General features: G+C 46.1%; 1 protein-coding gene across 2 annotated transcripts in view; it reads left to right on the plus strand.

Annotated features, from left to right (window-relative positions):
- Nucleotides 1-18696, plus strand: part of LOC107391180 (cadherin-4) — a 345981-nt gene that overhangs the window by 235652 nt on the left and 91633 nt on the right. For both annotated transcript variants that reach the window (XM_054746084.2, XM_070545026.1), the window contains one exon: nucleotides 9845-10042. In XM_054746084.2, the coding sequence (XP_054602059.2) occupies nucleotides 9845-10042 (198 nt within the window). The remainder of the gene's footprint in view (nucleotides 1-9844; nucleotides 10043-18696) is intronic.

Raw genomic sequence — 18696 nt, forward strand, 5'->3', positions numbered from 1 at the left:
CTTACTCACTGCAGCTTTAGACGTCTCACACGTGAGTTCTTCATCAGACCAACGCTGTCCGAGACAAACGTCATTTGTGGGATTTGGTGAACAGCAGCCAGTCTCGTGTAGGAATCAGCTGTCACCCGCTGAGGTTCTGCAAATCCTTCTTACATTAGTGAAATGAGGACTGTGAAATGAAATATGAAGGGTTTACTGGATTCACGCAAGGTTCAGCAACAGCTCAAAATTACAACAAAATTCTAAGATTTCAAAACTGACTGACACGTTTCTTGTAAGAGTTTATGTTAAAAAGATTTGCGTCTGCATTTTTCTATACAAAATCCACCAGCATTATCTAGAAAACAGGAGGTGACAGAAAACGAGCTGCAGAGACCAGCGGAGAGCAGGACGTCAGCCAGCAAAGGATCTCTGAGAGAGAGCTGTTGTGATAAGTACGCTGTTCAAGCACTGAAAAGGCTGGCCTTTAGCTTCACACTTTTGTAATTCAGCCATTTGAAATAATTCACTGTATGCTACGTTATGAGTCTCAGTGTTAAACCATGGAGTATTAAAGGTCAAACGAATGGCTGTTTCTGCTTGTGTCCTAGTGAGTCCACTAATGTGAAGCTCCCGGGGAGTCGTGAATAGACGAATGATGAGAGATCTAGACGTGGTCAGTGATCAGAAATATGCTACCAGTTGTAACCAGCCTGTATGCAGCTGGAGAAACCAGGGCGCTGCAACTAAATGTGATGTTTCATTATGGAAATGCCGCTTTGTGGCGTGCTCTGTTGAATAATAACTTCCAGATGTCTGGGTAGCCAGGGGCTGGCTGAAATCAAAGCATGCAGGGTTTTGGGAAGGCAGTGGCGTGGAGGGGAAGAGCTGGGACCGCCGCCAGCTGGCTGAGGCTGATGGCACCAGCGCTGTAGGGCCGCATCCATTTCACACTCAGTGACTCCTGTTCACATGGCATCGGTGTGCTTATTCCTGTGTGTGTGTGTGTGTGTGTGTGTGTGTGTGTGTGTGTGCGCGCGCGTGTGCGTGCGTGTGTGTGTGTGTGTGTGTGTGTTATTTTATTGTGAGAGATTATGTTAGATCAAGTGTGAATTATGCTAATTTAGCATACATTTTTAATGCTGTGTGTGGTCTATGTGTGGCTGTCCTTTTGTTAAGGGCATGACTTATCTCAGACTTGGAGCATGGGTTTAATCTGTGTGTGCCCTGTCTGTGTGGGATTACGGAACATACCACAACCTTTAAATCTCTAAAATCCCAAAAGTTGTTAAAATTTCTGTTTTAACTGGTTTTACTTCTGCTGGTCTGTCGTAATGGTTTAATTAAGAGCATCAACACCTCTCTTTAACTTCTCATATAGTTTATTTTCAGTTTCATCAATTTTTTTTACTTTTTTTTTGTTATTGTAAAAATAAAAAGACTCAGGGATGTAGGGAGTGATCAAAGTTACAGTATAGCAGGAGAACAGCCTGCTTAACTCACAGCCAGCCCTGATGGTGCAGCATTTTCTCTGTCAGATTTTATTCCTCCATTATTTTTGCCGTTCATGTCTCATCAAGAAACTCAGCAGTACCTGTTTCCATGTAAAGACAAAAGGATCTAATGCATGACTTCTTCAGGTTAGCGGAGGGCAAAGGTGTGTGTGTGTGTGGGGGGGGGGGGGGGGGGGGGTCACATCTGCTTCTGACAGCTCTTCTCCTCATCCATTTTTGTCCATCTCAAACATATCTGTTTCACCTCTGCTATCCCTGATGGCAGCAGTGGGATGTGGGCCAGCCATGCCCTGCAGTCAACCTCACTAAGCCTTCCTCTATCTGAAGGAAAAGAATACATTAATCCAGACTCGTATCACATCTGTCTCATCCCACTCTGCTGACAAACCCAGTTTGTGCACACAGGCATGTCATTGTGCTTGGCGGAGGTTAGTCTCCTGAATATGGACTGACTGTAAAGGTTGATATTCCAGTGGATTTGTTACACACTGCAGCAAACATTCTATCTGCAACATGTTTGAAAAGCTAGGTTATCTCCTTTTTAAGACTGACAACAGTGTGCAGGTGGAGGACAGGCTGCTGGTGCTCCATGGACCGTAGCATGAGCCTGCTGCTCCATAGCAGGCAGGATCAAGGCGTGTTATCCAAAGTCCAGAGCTCCCCTCATGGTCAAATTAGGGAATGCTGCTGTGGTGTTGAAACTAATGTAAAAATGCTGCACTTCACCATGTTGTAACATTACTGGCATAACTTCACATATCAGTCACATTTTGTTGGTATTCGGTGTTAGTGTGTTCCTACAGCTACTCATTCAGCACTCAGATCAAATGCTGTGTTCAACTTTACTCACATTCTTAACTCATTCACTGCCAGCCGTTTCCTGATCAGAAAAGCACTTCGCTGCCAGCGTTTTTCAGCATTTTTACAGTTTTTTAAAGACTCGCAGAACGTTGCGCTCTATGATGATGTCAACACCAAAACAAACAAATCAAAGAGGAGACTCACCTCTTACATCAGGAAGAATCTGTGCAGTTCGAGCGTTATCTGTTCTTTCATAATCCGTTGTCGAATTGTGATCGACAGAAGCTTTTACGGTTCATGCCTCACTTTTTTACGATCTCCCACCTAACACATGGATTTTCTGCTTCCTCATCACGTGACGTGTGACGTACGTGGATAAAGATCGGCTTTAGAGCTGAGATGTTTGTTCTCACGGTGCAGGGGCTCGTTCCGATGCCCACACAGAAAAAAAAATGCAAATGACAACTTTAGTCGTCAATGGCAGTAAACGAGTTAATACATTTGCAGCAGTCTCTGGTAGGAATGAATGCCTTGTAAGTCATATCAGCTCTGGTGCACCTGTTTGAGAACGTTGAAGTCAGCTGGAGGAGAAAGTTGCAGAAGATGGCCAGATTTGGAATCTTATTTCCTGGTATTCAAACATCTCGTCTCTGATTGGCTTGTAGCAACAAGACCCTAGCATTGTGTTGGGTAATTTAGGAGTTCAGTCCAGGATTACCTCAAAGAAAGTTCAACACACACAAGGGGGTTAGAGTTATCAGGTTTTATATCAATACCAATAACCAATAATCAAACACCAATCAACAATGAGACTTTGCAAAGTCGGAGAGATGAAAGATACTCACCAGTCGGTAGTCATTTCGTTCTCTCGTCCGGCAGACGCCTTCAGAAAGGTTTTATTAAAGTTACACAGCACACACACATTAAAAGATAAACGCACACACATCGTTCTCAGACTCTCACCCAGGGAGAAAACATTCCCAGGTACTTGGTATAACAAAGAAGCTGTAGTCTGGACTTTCTCAAGGGAATTCTACTGATAACAAGACCTGCACCAGTCCTGGTAGCAAGGCCGAAGTCGAACACCTCCCTGTTGGAGCTACAGAGTAAAAAAAAAAAATAATAATGAGGATGAAACCTTCGTTTAACTTCAACACCAGATGTCACACGGTCAAAATCATTTCAATAATGTTTTTATCCAACACATTGACTCTGTTTGCTTTGCAACGCTGATGTTTTTTCTCCACAAGAAACACAAGCCTGAAGGAGTTCTGCTGTGTGGTGTTTTTGCCAATGCTAACAGTTAGCTTTTACTAGCCAAGAAATTCTCTGCTGTTTCTTGGATGCTAAACCAACAACATCCTCCACTGTTGCGAGTCAAAATGGGTGAGTCCATGACTGGTAATATACAGTGTGAGGTAAATCTGTCAGGCGTCTCTAAACTGAAGCCCCCTTCAGACACGCCATGAAAAACGGAAATGTTCCGGACTCTGTCCGTAAGACCTTTGTGTCTGAATACAAACATCTGGATAACTTGTTCCAGAATTTATCCGGACGAAGCCCCTAGTAACAGGTCCGGACATGTTACGGACAGAGTGGCTGCTTCAGACTGGTGAGGTAAAGTTCCGGACAAGGTGGAAGGGGAGGAGGAGGGGACCGGGGGACGCTGTGCTCACCTAGATAACCCTCTGCTGTAGCAAGCGGCGAACCACTGCAGCTCGCCTCCTACTGTCACGGTGTAGGAAGTGGAGACGGCGGACCATGTGTGGATTAGCTGAGCAGGAGGTAAAAATGCAGGCTTCAGTAAAAGTAAAAAAATGGTTTAATGGCAGGATGGGATGAACAGGAACACCAACAAACAACAACAATGAACTGACAAAGGACAGGGGCAAAACAGGTGGTTTAAATACAGAGGGCTAATTAGGGAAACATGGGCAGGTAAACGAGGGACAGGTGAGAACAATAAGGGTAATCATGGCAGGAGAGGAACACAGTCAGGCGGGCAGGGGCAGATCGTGACAGTACCCCCCCCCCCCCTTAAGGGCGGATACCAGACGCCCATAAGGCCACACAACACAGGAGACGGGGACTCGAAGACTGGACAGGAGACGGGGACTCGAAGACTTGACTGGACAGAAACGGGACTTGACTGGACAGAAACGGGACTTGACTGGACAGAAACGGGACTTGACTGGACTGGAACGGGATTTGACTGGAACGGGACTTGACTGGAATGGGACTTGACTGGAACGGGACTTGACTGGAACGGGACTTGACTGGAACGGGACTTGACTGGAACGAGACTTGACTGGAACGGGACTTGACTGGAACGGGACTTGACTTGGCTGGACGTGAAGACTTGACTTGGCTGGACGTGAAGACTTGACTTGGCTGGACGTGAAGACTTGACTTGGCTGGACGTGAAGACTTGACTTGGCTGGACGTGAAGACTTAACTGGACTTGACAGGAGCAGGCGTGGGACCCAGGCAGAGAACTGCAGGAGCAGGCGTGGGACCCAGCAGAGGCTGCAGCAGCACGAGACCTGCAGGCATAAGCCCCACAGCGTGGACCAGGAAGTGGACGAACGGCAGGAGCGACGCGAGGAAACCCAGCTCGGCGGCAGGTGCTCGACAACCGGTCTGAGCAGGTGCACAGCACGATTCGCTGGATCCCAGGCAGAGGCTTGGGTGCAGGGAAGCAGGAGAAGAGCGGGGAGACCAGCCCTACCACCCCGGAGACTGATGGGGTGCGTAGGGGGTGTAACTCCTTCAAAGCTCCAGGATCTGCGGCTTCCATGACACAAACGGGACGGGGGCAGAAAGCAGGAGAGGAGAAGGGCTCGACCACCACAGGAAACGGACTGGATGCGCCAAAACCCACCCAGAGGCTTGACCACCCCGGAGAACAGATAGGATGCGCCAACACCCTGGGCCAGAATCTCCTCCTGCTAAAGGAGAAAAAGCAAAAAATAAATCCTCCAGAGAGCAGGTGTTAGCTCACCACAGGTCCCGGTTTGGTCAGATCATTCTGTCACGGTGTAGGAGGTGGAGATGATGGACCATGTGTGGATGAGCTGAGCAGGAGGTAAAAATGCAGGCTTCAGTAAAAGTAAAAAAAATGGTTTAATGGCAGGATGGGATGAACAGGAACACCAACAAACAACAACAATGAACTGACAAAGGACAGGGGCAAAACAGGTGGTTTAAATACAGAGGGCTAATTAGGGAAACATGGGCAGGTAAACGAGGGACAGGTGAGAACAATAAGGGTAATCATGGCAGGAGAGGAACACAGTCAGGCGGGCAGGGGCAGATCGTGACACCTACGGTACCGCCTAGACGCGCGACGGAGCGCTTCACACCGCTTCAGTAATTCCTTTAACCATTGAGCTTCATCATCTAGGTCTCTTATGCGTCTTCGTGTGCGCAGAATTATGCTTAAGCGCCTCGTGATTTTTATCTTGAGAGGCGCTATAGAAATGATATTTTCTTCTTCTTCTTCTTCTTAACATGGGTCCGATTCTCCCCCCCACCCCACCCCCCGCCGCCGTCAGACATCTGGAACTTTTCCCTGCTGTGTGAACGCAGCCGAAAGGACAAGTTCCGGTACAAAAGTGGTGTGTCTGAAAACACAGTTCCGGTTAAAAACCGGATTGAATTGTCCGCAAATGTTCCAGAATGTCAGTCTGAAAAGGGCTTGAGTGTTTTTCCCATCTATTTCCTACCAGAAGCTAATACAGGATGTAGGGGTAGACTATTTTCATGTTCAGCCTGCAAGTTAAACTCAAAGTGAGTGATCCTTTAAAAAAAAGAAAGTAAGAACGGTTCTTAGGGAACCTGCTCTTTAAAAAAACACAACATATTGTCTGTTTGTGCCTAGATGTGCCCATTCTGCCTTTGCAGTGAAGTAAAGCTTGTCTTTATTCAAGTGTAATGCCAATATACCTTCCCCTTGCAGCATGTTCCTGTATCAGTTGTACAACTCCTCGGTTACTGTGTCGCCTTAAGTGACCTGGATAGCACAGTAAAAGATGTCTGGAGGAAAACATTTGGATGATGAAAGTGAACCTGACACCTTTGCCCATGTCCCTCCACATCCCACACCTTCATCCGCCCACACACACCTATACATGTATACAGCATAAGCCAGAGTTTCTTCATGTCTTTTCTTCAAAACAGCCCTAAAAGCTTTCTTCTTGGGGGTCCAGCTAATGAAGGCAACCTTGAAAGCATTGTTTCTGCTCACAGATGTAAGCCAACCCTCACAGGGACCCTGACCAGGCAAGAACAAACGGAGAGACAAAGAAAACACACTTTTTATAGACTGCATAGTACAGGACCTTCAGCTTTCAATACGTGCCAGAAGCCATTGCCGTCTTCTAGGACTGTAGTCTCTTTATGCGCTGTACTTTTCTTCCTTACTCTTAAATGTCAGTTGTTCAGGTGGAGGTGCAAAGCTGTGTGTTTCATATAGGCCCTATTGAATGAAAGGTGGGAGATGTATTAAACAACTCTCTTTATATGTAAATTTGCAGAGAAATCTATTTCCTTTGCAACAGCGTCCCGTTCACATGTGTGCATCCATGCACACAAACATTTCCCTCCCTAAAAGCACAGGTCCCCATGCTTTAATGAAACTGTTTTCTCCTTCATCCCTGGTGAGTGATTTCTATTTACTTTGTTTACCTTTCACGCCGTGTCTGGCATTGCTGTTCTGTTTCAACAAGCACGGCTGTGACTTTCACTTATGGATGTAATCCCACCATTCATGCATTCATTCATTTACTACTGCTTATCCAAGGTTGGATTGTAAGCAAACAGATCCAGGAGAGAAACCCACACATCTCTTTCCCTGGTGACGCTCTCCAGGTGGATCCCATGGTGTCCCCAAGCCAGAGAGGATGTATAAATAAGTTCTAGGCCTGTTGTGGGGTCTGCTTCTTGTGGGACTTACCCAAAAACATCCAGCAGAAGGCATCCTAATGAGATACGCAAACAACCTGGGCAGATCTACTCCAAGCCCCGCAATTCCTTACCCTGAACCTGACCACTCTAAGGAGGAAGATTGTTTCAGCTGCTTGTCCAGGATCTTGTTCTTTAGGACAGTATCCAAATTCCATGACATTAAGGGCAAGAAGGAAAGTCGACAGATCAGTAAATTAATAACTTTGTCTTTTGGCTCAGCTGGCTCTTCACCGCAGTGGACCATAGAAACTCCCTCGTTACTGTAGACAAAGCCCCATTTCTCACCCCGCCCTGCTGTCACTCAGGAACATGTTACCAAGATAAGTGAACTCATTTGCTTGAGGCAAGGACTCACCTCAGACCTGAAGGGAGCATTTCCTCTTTTTCTTAGTACTTGTTATGGCTTCTTTAACATGTCCTTTGAACAGATAGTAGTTATGATACACAGTTTCCTAAGTCTCTGGTTCAAAATGATTTATTTCTGTAAAACGGCCAAAGATTTCATTAAAATAGTCAAATGATTCATTCTGGTCAGATATGCACTTACCACCAGGTTTCTCTTTTGAAGAAGCTTTAATACAACAGCAAATTCTTTAGAGGCAAGATGTGTAATCTGACTCAAACACAGAAAAATCACATCCAAGTATGTCTTTGTGTCTCTATTTATTTTTACCAATTTTATCTTTGATTTTTTTTAATGGACCAAACATGTGCTGCTTCTTTGTCTTCTGGTATTGAACGGTACACCTGCCGACCCCTGGTAGTCATGCTGCTTAGAGGTGACAGGGACATGAACTTTTGGGGAGCTTTCTGGTGCGAGGGTTTGTGTAGTTGCTTTACCTGCTGGCTCACCATCAGCTGCATACACTGACCAGTGCTTTAGGGATCACTGTGAATCAAACAAGCTGCCATGACCTACTGACTGGAGGGATAGACAGGGAAGACGAGAAAAATAACAGCAAAAACAGGACGGGGACGACGGAAGAGAGGAAGTGTAGTTTAGGTATTAGTACGGTATGTTTTCACTAAGTGCAACTGTAAATGTTTAAACTCTTCAAATAGTTTAATATAACCTTTGAGTGAATGAAGCATGTGATAATACATTTGTTGTAACCAGATGAGTGACGTCTGTGAGTAATATATCTGATAGTTACACTATTGCACACCCAAAGTACACCTTTTCCTAAAAAAACACCTGTCTCTTGTTGTTTTGCAGCCTTTTATTGCAGGACATGTTTAATGGGTTGTCATGTTTGATAAAGCTGTTCTGACTCACTGAGGAGTTAATGTCCAAGAAGAGACTGAAAATAGTCGTTTAGCTCCTCATCTGCGCATCTTTCAAAAAGACAGGTCTGTGGTGGACCTTTCTGTCTGACCACAAGAAGTGTGTGAGGGAAGAATGTGACTGGAGCTCACAGTAAGATTGAAGTGTGTTTCTGTGACTCAGCAGACATTGTCTGCTAAAAAGAAGCTTTAAATCCAGCGTTAGACATTTTCCCTGTTAATGGGCTTTTTATATCCACCGTAAATGACAAAGTCTGAGGTTTATGGTCTCTTTCCCATCCATGCATAGACATATCTAGTGGAGCACTGCTCTGTTTTGCTGATGTCTGATGTTAGATGACACTGTTGCAGTAATTGCATACTCCAGGCAGTAAATCTAACTTTCAAGCATCAAGATGATGTTTTACTGATTCGGTTAAGAATTTTATGGATTTAAAAAAAATCAATTTGAATATATCTAGCTTAGAAACATGTTTTAATCAATTCAAAATGATAAAAACGGGCAACAAGTCTTGATTTTGGAAATGTGTTTTGAAAATAAAATCATAAAAGACGATGAGTCCAAGCAGAATCACAACCGTACCATGTGACATATTTAAAAGAAATTGTATAGTTTTGTATCAAGGCCAAATTAGCAATTTTTGAATTTTGCTTTTACTTCATTCATTCATTCATTCTTTCATTCATTCATTCATTCATTCATTCATTTAAGAATGGCACAAGCTCAAAATGATTTTTTTGTTGAAGAAAATTTTTTGTGATCATAGATGTTATATTTTAATAGGCAGGGAAACTATAGGTTTAAATTAATTAAAAAATATATTTTAAATGTACAGAGATACTTTTCAAATAATCAACCTGCATTGTCAGCTTTGCTGAGGGTTACTAAAATAGTATCAAACAAATAACATTTTACCCAACTTATATTTGTTTTTTGTAAAATGTATAAATTACATATTTGTTAGTTTGTAAGAAAAAAAGAAAAAAGTGCTGTTTGTAAAGCAGCACTGAACAAAATGATCCACAGAATAATTTTGCATTCAAACTTCGTTGCAGCCTCATGTAACTTTAATTCATGCAGGTCTTTAAGATCGTGTTTAGTTTTCTTGAGGTAAAAATATCTTTGAACTCCCCATATTTATAGTTTCTGATCATTGTCATTTTTTTCCTGTGAATGCTTGCTCTTCTTTCACCACACCTCAACAGTTTTTTGCCAAAAGATTTCTCCTGATCAACCTCAGGCTCTAAATATGAGACAGATAATATCTGGCCTTGAACTAAAACTTTGTTTTGCCTTTAAGGTCACGGAGGGAGAGAAGAACCCCAGCGAGAGAAAACAAAAGAAGGTGGCTGTCCTAGCGCCACCTCCTGTCATCATGTTCTCAGGATCCCACAAAAGCATCACCAAGGGCCATCGCAGGCAGAAGAGGGATTGGGTGATCCCGCCAATCAACGTGGCAGAAAATTCTCGGGGCCCGTTCCCTCAGATGCTCGTCAGCGTAAGTGACAGACTTGATTGGTCGCATCGCTGATTTGCTCAGAATTTACAGCTGGGATTTCTTGAGGGCACTTCAGAGCTAACACTGATTGGGGACATGTGTAATGAAGGGTGGTAAAGAACTGAAATGCATTAGCATAACTAGTTTGTTCCCCACATCCTTGAAGATGATTATGTTTTGGTCCCCTGATGTAATTACAGCCACAGTATCTTTAGGTATTTAAACAGCCGTGATGGATCTGGAGACATTTTCCCCTTTAACTCTGCAGCTAAGCAGCTAAACTCCCCCACAGAGACATGTCCACTGAGTTCCTGTTTAAACAGATTCTTTTTCCTCTTTTGCATTTGCTTTGTATTAGCAAGGCTGCTTGGAGTTTTGTGCAAGGATGTTTTCTTTTCTAGATGAGTAATATGTTGGTTCTTCTGAGGTGAGCATATTTCATAGGTTTTTACTATTACGCCTATTCTAGATAACTTTAGAGCTTACATCCAACCGGACGAACTAATGTATAGTCCACATTCAGCCAAGACTGAAGTGAATTACTGCCGTCTTGAAACAGCTCAGATCTCCTAAATTCCATAATTGTTTGTATTATATATCCTATTTTTATTACTTTTACAACAATGTCAACCTAGAGTGTAACATGTCAAACATGGATCAACATCATTACATTGATCTTATGGTCAGTGTTCCAAAATGCAGAAATTGATTAAATAATTTTATCAAACACTGTCCTATCAGGTGACCCTCCAAGACAGGAGGTGGTCAGGCGGTGGTTCAACATGGCTGATAATTTATCCCTTGGCAAGGGTGAAGTGGTGCCCTCCTAAATAAATAAATAATTAAAATATAAAAAAGCACCTGGGGCCCATCTGACCCCATTAACAATGTGGGAGGGTTAAACGTGGGGAGTTTGGTAGGACCAAGACCTCTGTACCGCTTTGTAGGGGTTGTGGTCCGTCATCCCGCAGATCAATAGGGAAAAGCAATGCACTACCAACACTGTTTAAAGTGGGGACAATGTGTTGCCGACCTCAAGTCGGGATGTTGTGAACCAGTGGGCTTCAAAAACCTCCTCAAAGCCAGTGAGGAAGCAGAGACTGGGGTTTGGAATGGGCTCTCTGGTGCTGAGGACACTGATGTGGTTGGTGGCAAGGCTCCAGGGATGGATGGGATCCACCTGGAATTCCTTAGGGCTGTTATGAGGCTGCGTTGGTTGACACAGCTCTGCAATATTTTGTGGATATCGGGGGAAGTTCCACTGGATTGACAAACCGGGCTGGTGGTCTCTTTATTTTAAAAGGGGGATTGCATGGTGTGTTCCACCTACAGGGGGAGAGGACGGTACGTCGGATAGTCAAACCTTAATTACAGGAGGAGCAATGTGGTTTACGTCCTGGCTGTGGAACTCTGAACCAGCTCCATACCCCTAGGGGGGCCCTGGGGGGTACGTGGGAGTTCACCCAACCAATCTACATGTGTTTGAGGACAGTGTTGTGGAGTACCGGAATACTAGTACTGCCGTTACGTATTTAGAATACTAATTATGAGTAACTGTATTCCAGTACAGTTACTATTTCCAACGATGTATTTAGAAAACAGTTACTTTCGTAATATCATTGGAATACTTGTGCGTTTTTCACTTTTCACCCGAAAGATCAATAAAGAAATTCAACAAATAAATAAAGAAATTGTCGGGCAGTGTCTGCGGTCCATTGACGGCTCTCAGCTCTCTTTCTAGTCTCTGCTCTAAGCGCGGGGTGGGATCTATGGTCTTTCTCCGCATGCTATTGGATACCAAACAACCAGACGTACTCACCGCTACGGACGTCAAGTCAATGATGCGGTCCACCCTACTCCATCAAAAAAGATGCAAATATGTCCTTTTCGAAATAAACTTAAGTACCTCCATCCATCTCCCTTTGACTCAAAGAAAACCCCTAAGTCAAAAATAGTCCAAAGTTGATGCCAAAGCCGTTTCAAACGATCCACCGCTATCTTTATATTAGTAACATCCCGTCCACAAACAGAGTGCTGTGATTGGCCCACCAAACCAAAACAGCATTGTGATTGAACCACTACGGAGCAGCGGCCATCTTGGTTTACTAACTTGCAGGTACATCCCACCCATTTGGCTGACAGAGTGCTATGATTGGCTCATCAAACATATAGAGCACTGTGATTCGACTGCTTTGGATGTCTGTCAATGAGGCAGTCCGCCATTCCATCTGGGAAAAACTACAAAACACATAAAAAAATAAAAATAATACATTGTTTTTTCTAAATAAATGTGCTGTGATTGGCCAGTCCCAATTATTTTGAAGCGTTTTGTCTAGATTACATTTTCTTGCAGAAAGTAATGATGTGCAATGTTCAAGCACTTCTGTTTCAAGTAACGGAATGCATTACAAAATACATTTTAAAGCAAGTATTCAGTATTCTGTAACTAAATACATTCACAAAGTATTCTCCCCAACACTGTTTGTGGATTTGGAGAAGGCATTGGACCGCATCTCTCAAGAGGCCATGTGGGGTGGGGGGTGGGTTGTGTGTGGGGTACTTGGGGGGTATGGGTGGGGGGTACTTGGGGGGTATGGGGTACCAGGCCCTCTGATATGGGCCGTTAGGTCCCTGTATGACCGGTGTCAGAGCTTGGTCCACATTACCAGCAGTAAGTCAGGTTTGTTCCAGGTGGGAGTTGGACTCCACCAAGGCTGCCCTTTATCATCGATTGAGCCTAGGTGTTGGGGATCCGTTGTGGTGGCCTGAGGATCAGATCTCTGCTTTTTGCATATGATGTGGACCTGTTGGCTTCATCAGAATGTGATTCTCTGGAGCGGTATGCAGCAGAATTTGAAGCAGCTGGGATGAGAATCAGATCCTCTATGTCCAAGATCCTAGTTGAGACGGTTTGAGAATCTGGTTCGGATGCTTCCTGGATGGCTCCCTGGTGAGGATTTCGGGCACATGCAACTGGGACAAACAAGTGTCCAAACCTCAAATTGTAATTCACAGTTTTGATATCTAATGTAAACTCTGTAACTCCACACAAAGGCTGGTCAGCTATCTACAGCAGCTTACATTTGAATCATTTAGAACATTTTTAAGAAAAAGATTTCCATCATTATGAGTGAAATATCTTTTTAGGTAAAACAATATAAAATTATATTTTCCTAAAGCCAGAACCAACCTAATTATAGTTTTTTTTACCCTCTGTCCTGTAACACAAACGTTCAGAGTTTGAATCTGAAGTAACAAAATAAAAAGAGATTTTACAGCTGCTTTAGCTGCATGTAACATAACCGACAGCAGTTTGATTCCTTTAAATGCTGAGTTTTGATAAGGGGGTGATATAAATGCAACATGTTGAATGCCGGAGGTCAAGTTTGTACACCTGTGGAAGGACAAAAGTCATGAATAAATGCATGTTTGAACAAAGGTTTTGTTGTGCCGAGGCATCCGAATTGCAGTAGTTTTAAAATTCAGAGATTCAGTTCCAGCAGAAGGACGAGTTTGTCTCCCTCACAGCAAAACCTCAGATATTAAGCCTGTGGTGCACTTTGTAAAAAAATTAAAAAACCTAAAAGCCTTCCAAAAGACAGTTGCCTCATTCCCTGCTCTGTCTTTCCACAATTCTTTATCTGGAACATCTAGCCATCAGCTCTTCCTTGCTGCTTACAAAACTCCTACGGTTTATCTCTTCTGGCTTTTAAATTGCACAATAGAAGCTTTTTTTTTTTTACTTTGATTTCCATCCAGGTTTTATGCTTTCCCCAGAGGAAAGCCTGGGGAGCTGCTTGACGAGAACTTACATTTCTCACATTGCGATACAGAAACATCAAGCCAAAAAGAAGAGAACTTGTAAGTCTTGAATTGGAGTGCTTCCACAGCTGGAGCGTGTCCTATCACCCTGGTTCTGTATGGCATTCTCATCTAAGCTATCTGAGCTCTTCAGTACCGCTATACTAGCAAAAAAGACTAGTTGGATAGTTCTGTGTTTTCCTTGAAGTGGTCAGGATCAGAGATAGACAGAGCTGACAGTGCAGAAAGAAAGACAGAGGGTATCAAAGGAACATTTGGAAGTATGATGCGTAGCCAAACACAATCCATTTTGTGCAGTAAATAGGTCCGTCAGGGGCTGGTGGATTGCCGAGAGTTGAGCGTTCAGAGCAGAAGAGAAGTGATGCATGCTGATGCCTCTGTTCGGCTCTAAGGCTCTCGTCTTTCCTTTAATGATGACTGGAGGGCAGGCGTGGGGATACTGAGAGCAGAAGATTTCAACAAACAGACAGGAGTTTATGGCATGGAAAGGATTTAGCCAAACTTTTTGTTTATGTGTTTAGTCTGTTTAAATAACTTTTATTGTCCTCTTAGGCCTGTGTGCATTGTGCATCAGTCAAAACAACTAACAAACAGAGCTGCCAGTGGCGATCATCAGCGTCCAAGATTCTGGGAGATCTCAAATATTATAATTAGTTGAAGTTAATGAGCACTTGAAAATTAAATATACACCTAACATGCCTTCTTTATCTGATGCTGTGATGATAAAATATGGATTAGACTTGAGTTTCAGTCACCCGTAATTAAAAAAAATGATCTGTTTTTGGTATCGTGGGTTAGGCTTATGTCATCATTTTGTCACAAACGTGCCGGTGAGTGAAGCGGAGGTGTGGATCCACACGCGGGTGAAGAAGCAGGCAGGTAGGCAGACAGTAACGTTTATAAACACGGATTTATTCAGGGACACGTAGGACAATGAAACAATGAACCAGTTAGAAAAAATGGACTAAAAGGGTTTAAATACAGGAGGAGCTGGGACCTTGGGCGATTGGGAGACGATAGGCATGTGGGAGCAATTAACATGGACACAGGACTGAACAGAATAGGGAGACAGGACAGGGTGTGACAGTACCCCCCCCCCCCAAAAGGGCGGACTCCAGATGCCCACAGAGCAGGGCGGGAGGAGGGGGGAGGAGGGGGAACCGGAGGGAGGGCCGAGAGGGACTGAGGGACCGATGGAGAGGAGGCAGGGACCAGTAGAGTCTGGGGGCCTGCGCTTGGGGCAGAGGAGGCGACAACGGGCACCTGGGGGCCCGCACCTGGGGCAGAGGAGGCGACAACGACGTGCTCTTGGGGGCCTGCGTCTGTGGCGGAGGAGGCGGTGACGACTGGCTCTTGGGGGGCCTGCGTCTGTGGCAGAGGAGGAGGCGACAACGGGCTCTTGGGGACCTGCGTCTGTGGCAGAGGAGGAGGCAACAACGGGCTCTTGGGGGCCTGCATCTGTGGCAGAGGAGGAGGCGACGACGGGCACTTGGGGGCCTGCGTCTGGTGAGGGCAGGACTGGCGGTGACCGGAGGTAGAGACGCCGGAGGACACGTCAAACCTTCTGGACCGGAGGTGGCGGTGACGACCTCAGGGCCGGAGGCGTTGTCGTCGGCCCCTGGGCCGGAGGCGGCGGCGGCCCCTGGGCCGGAGGCGGCGGTGGCCCCTGGGCCGGAGGCGGCAGAGGCAGCGTCGACCACTGGGCCGGAGGCAGCGTCGTCAACCACTGGGCCGGAGACGGCGGAGTCGACCACTGGGCCGGAGACGGTGGCGTCGACCACTGGACTGGAGGTGGCGTCGACCACTGGGCCGGAGACGCCGTCGACCACGGGACTGGAGTCGGCGTCGACCACGGGACTGGAGACGGCGTCAACCACGGGACTGGAGACGGCGTCGACCACGGGACTGGAGACGGCGTCGACCACGGGACTGGAGACGGCGTCGACCACGGGACTGGAGACGGCGTCGACCACTGGACTGGAGACGGCGTCGACCACTGGACTGGAGATGGCAGAGACATTGGACTGGAGGGGACGTCGACCTCTGGACTGGAGGGAACGTCGACCTCTGGACTGGAGGGAACGCCGACCTCTGGACACGAGGGAGTGTCGACCTCTGGACACGAGGGAGTGTCGACCTCTGGACACGAGGGAGTGTCAACCTCTGGACACGAGGGAGCGTCGACCTCTGGACACAAGGGAGCGTAGACCTCTGGACACGAAGGAGCGTAGACCGCTGGACTGGAAAAAGCATCGACCTCTGGACTGGAAAGAGCGTCGACCTCTGGACTGGAAAGAGCGACGACCTCTGGACTGGAAAGAGCATTGACCTCTGGACTGGACAGAGCGTCGACCTCTGGACTGGAAAGAACGTTGACCTCTGGACTGGAGAGAATGTCGACCTCTGGACTGGAGAGAGAGTCCACCACGGGAACTGGATGCGGTGCGACCTCCGGGACCACCACGGGAACTGGATGTGGTGCATCCACCGGGACCACCGCTTGAACAGGATGCGGTGCAACCCCCGGGACCACCGCTGGAACAGGATGCGGTGCGACCTCCGGGACCACCGCTGGAACTGGAGCTGACTGAACTGGTGGTGCCGGAAACTGGGAGAGCAGGGAGGATAGATTGTCCAGCTGGAGCTCCTGGAGACTGAGGCTCTGATGGAGTTGGGCCAGCTCAGCTCTATCCTTTGGCCAAGAGATGAGGGAGCTGCAGACTGGACCGGAACCTTCTCCTGGTGATTCGGGGAGGATAGGGTGTCCAGCTGGAACTACTGGAGGCTGACAAGCTGACGGATCCAGCCAAACTCCGCCTGGAGGCTGGCAAGCTCTGTCAGCTGGGCTGTAGGCATGGTTCCTCCGCCTGCAGATGATGAAGGCGCTGATTGGACCGGAGATGGGACTGCTGGTCTGACTGGGGGTGGGTCCAAGCTGGTGCGGCGAGCCGGAGCTGCGGCGAGCTCGCGGCTCCGTTTCGGGACCAGGGGTGACGGTGGAGCCCGGCATCCTTCCCAACGCCGTCGGCCAGCTCCGGGGGAGCACACAGCCAGTCTGGTGTCCACATAGCAGGAGCGGCCTAGCTGTGTCTCCTGGTCCAACCTCACATCTAGCTCCGGGAGGGCGGAGGGGATCGTCGCAGCCGGGGTTCGGCGACGGCGTCTGCGGCGAGACGAGACCAGAGGAGGAGAAGCCGGCCGGTGATCTGCGGTTAAAAACTGGAGCAAACACTCCCAAGGAAGAACCTCCCCACTGGATCATTTACTGGGTTGGTTCATTCTGTCACAATCATGCCGGTGAGCGAAGCGGAGGTGTGGATCCACACGCGGGTGAAGAAGCAGGCAGGTAGGCAGACAGGAACGTTTAAAACACGGATTTATTCAGGGACACGTAGGACAATGAAACAATGAACCAATCAGACAAAATGGACTAACAGGGTTTAAATACAGGTGGAGCTGGGACCTTGGGTGATTGGGAGACGGGAGGCAGGTGGGAGAAATTAACATGGACACAGGACTGAACAGAATAGGGAGACAAGACAGGGTGTGACACATTTGCCCGTTGTTTTCCTGAGCTCATCAGGCCCATTACTTGTATCACAACTGTCTTTCATCTGATGATCGCCCTAGCTGTTTGGCACCCTATAATCACTTTGCCAGGACAGATAATCCTAAATCTCTTTGAATTATTGTCAGGTTTTCTTACCACTTACCACTTACAACCATTGTTCTAAGTGGTTCCCTCAGACCCAGCTCACAGGGTAGGATTGTTTAAATGTTGGAAGATGGCATACCCCACACATGATGATAAAAATTATGGATTTCCTCATTTTTGTCAAACAGTGCTGTGTTTAGCAAATGGCAATACCTACATGCTGCAAAGTACACAAAACCTCTTGAAATGGAACGTGACTCAAACATGGCAGAGGAGGAGCGTGCAGTGTGGTTCCATCCACCTTACTTTCTGACACACACCACACATCGTAGAAAATCTCATAAGAGTATCTTTAACCATGCAGTAATCAGAAATGCCCTTAAGATTGTCAGACAGGAGGGACTGGCCCTTAATTTCTCATGTGCACAAAGTTTAACATGTTGTGAGGTTGTGACATTTTATGTTTCTTTATGATTCTCTAAATGCAAACCTGTTCTATCTGCAATAACCTAAAATTTTAAAGATTAACCATCACCAGTAAAAACAAATTCAGTGTTTCATCTCAGAGAAACACATAAAAGATTCAAATTCCCCCTAGATCTTGGAACCACAGAGAGGAGAACACAAGAGGATGTACACTGAACAAAATATAAACACAACACTTTTGTTTTTGCTCTCATTTTTCATGAGCTGAACTCAAACATCTGAAAATGTGTCTACATACACAAAGCACCCTCAGATATTGTTCAGAAATCTGTCTACATGTGTGTTAGTGAGCACTTTTCCTTTACCAAGATAATCCATCCCACCTCACACATTTATCCCAGTGCTAAAACTAAACAGTAATCTGAAATATAAACTTTTTATCAGGATTTTTAAAGCAAAGGTTTCCATCGTTCTCCGCCTAATTGTGGCATCACTCACCGCTCTGGCTGCTGCCTCACCTAATGGCTTGTGGAGTTTGTCTCTTTCCTAATGGGCTGGTCTATCATCCAACACATAACTGACTGACATGCAGACATGGACTTTCAGTGGCATCCCAAGGCCTTTATCCCTGCCCTGATTATTGGACAGGTGTGGAAACAGCCGCTCTGTGGGTCTGAAATACTGTCACTTTGATCCAATCAGAGCAGATATGGGATAAGACCCTACTGACTGGCCTCTCAGCACTTACTCT

This window comes from Nothobranchius furzeri, chromosome 15 (genome assembly GCF_043380555.1).
Source record: "Nothobranchius furzeri strain GRZ-AD chromosome 15, NfurGRZ-RIMD1, whole genome shotgun sequence".
NCBI classification, from domain to species: domain Eukaryota; kingdom Metazoa; phylum Chordata; class Actinopteri; order Cyprinodontiformes; family Nothobranchiidae; genus Nothobranchius; species Nothobranchius furzeri.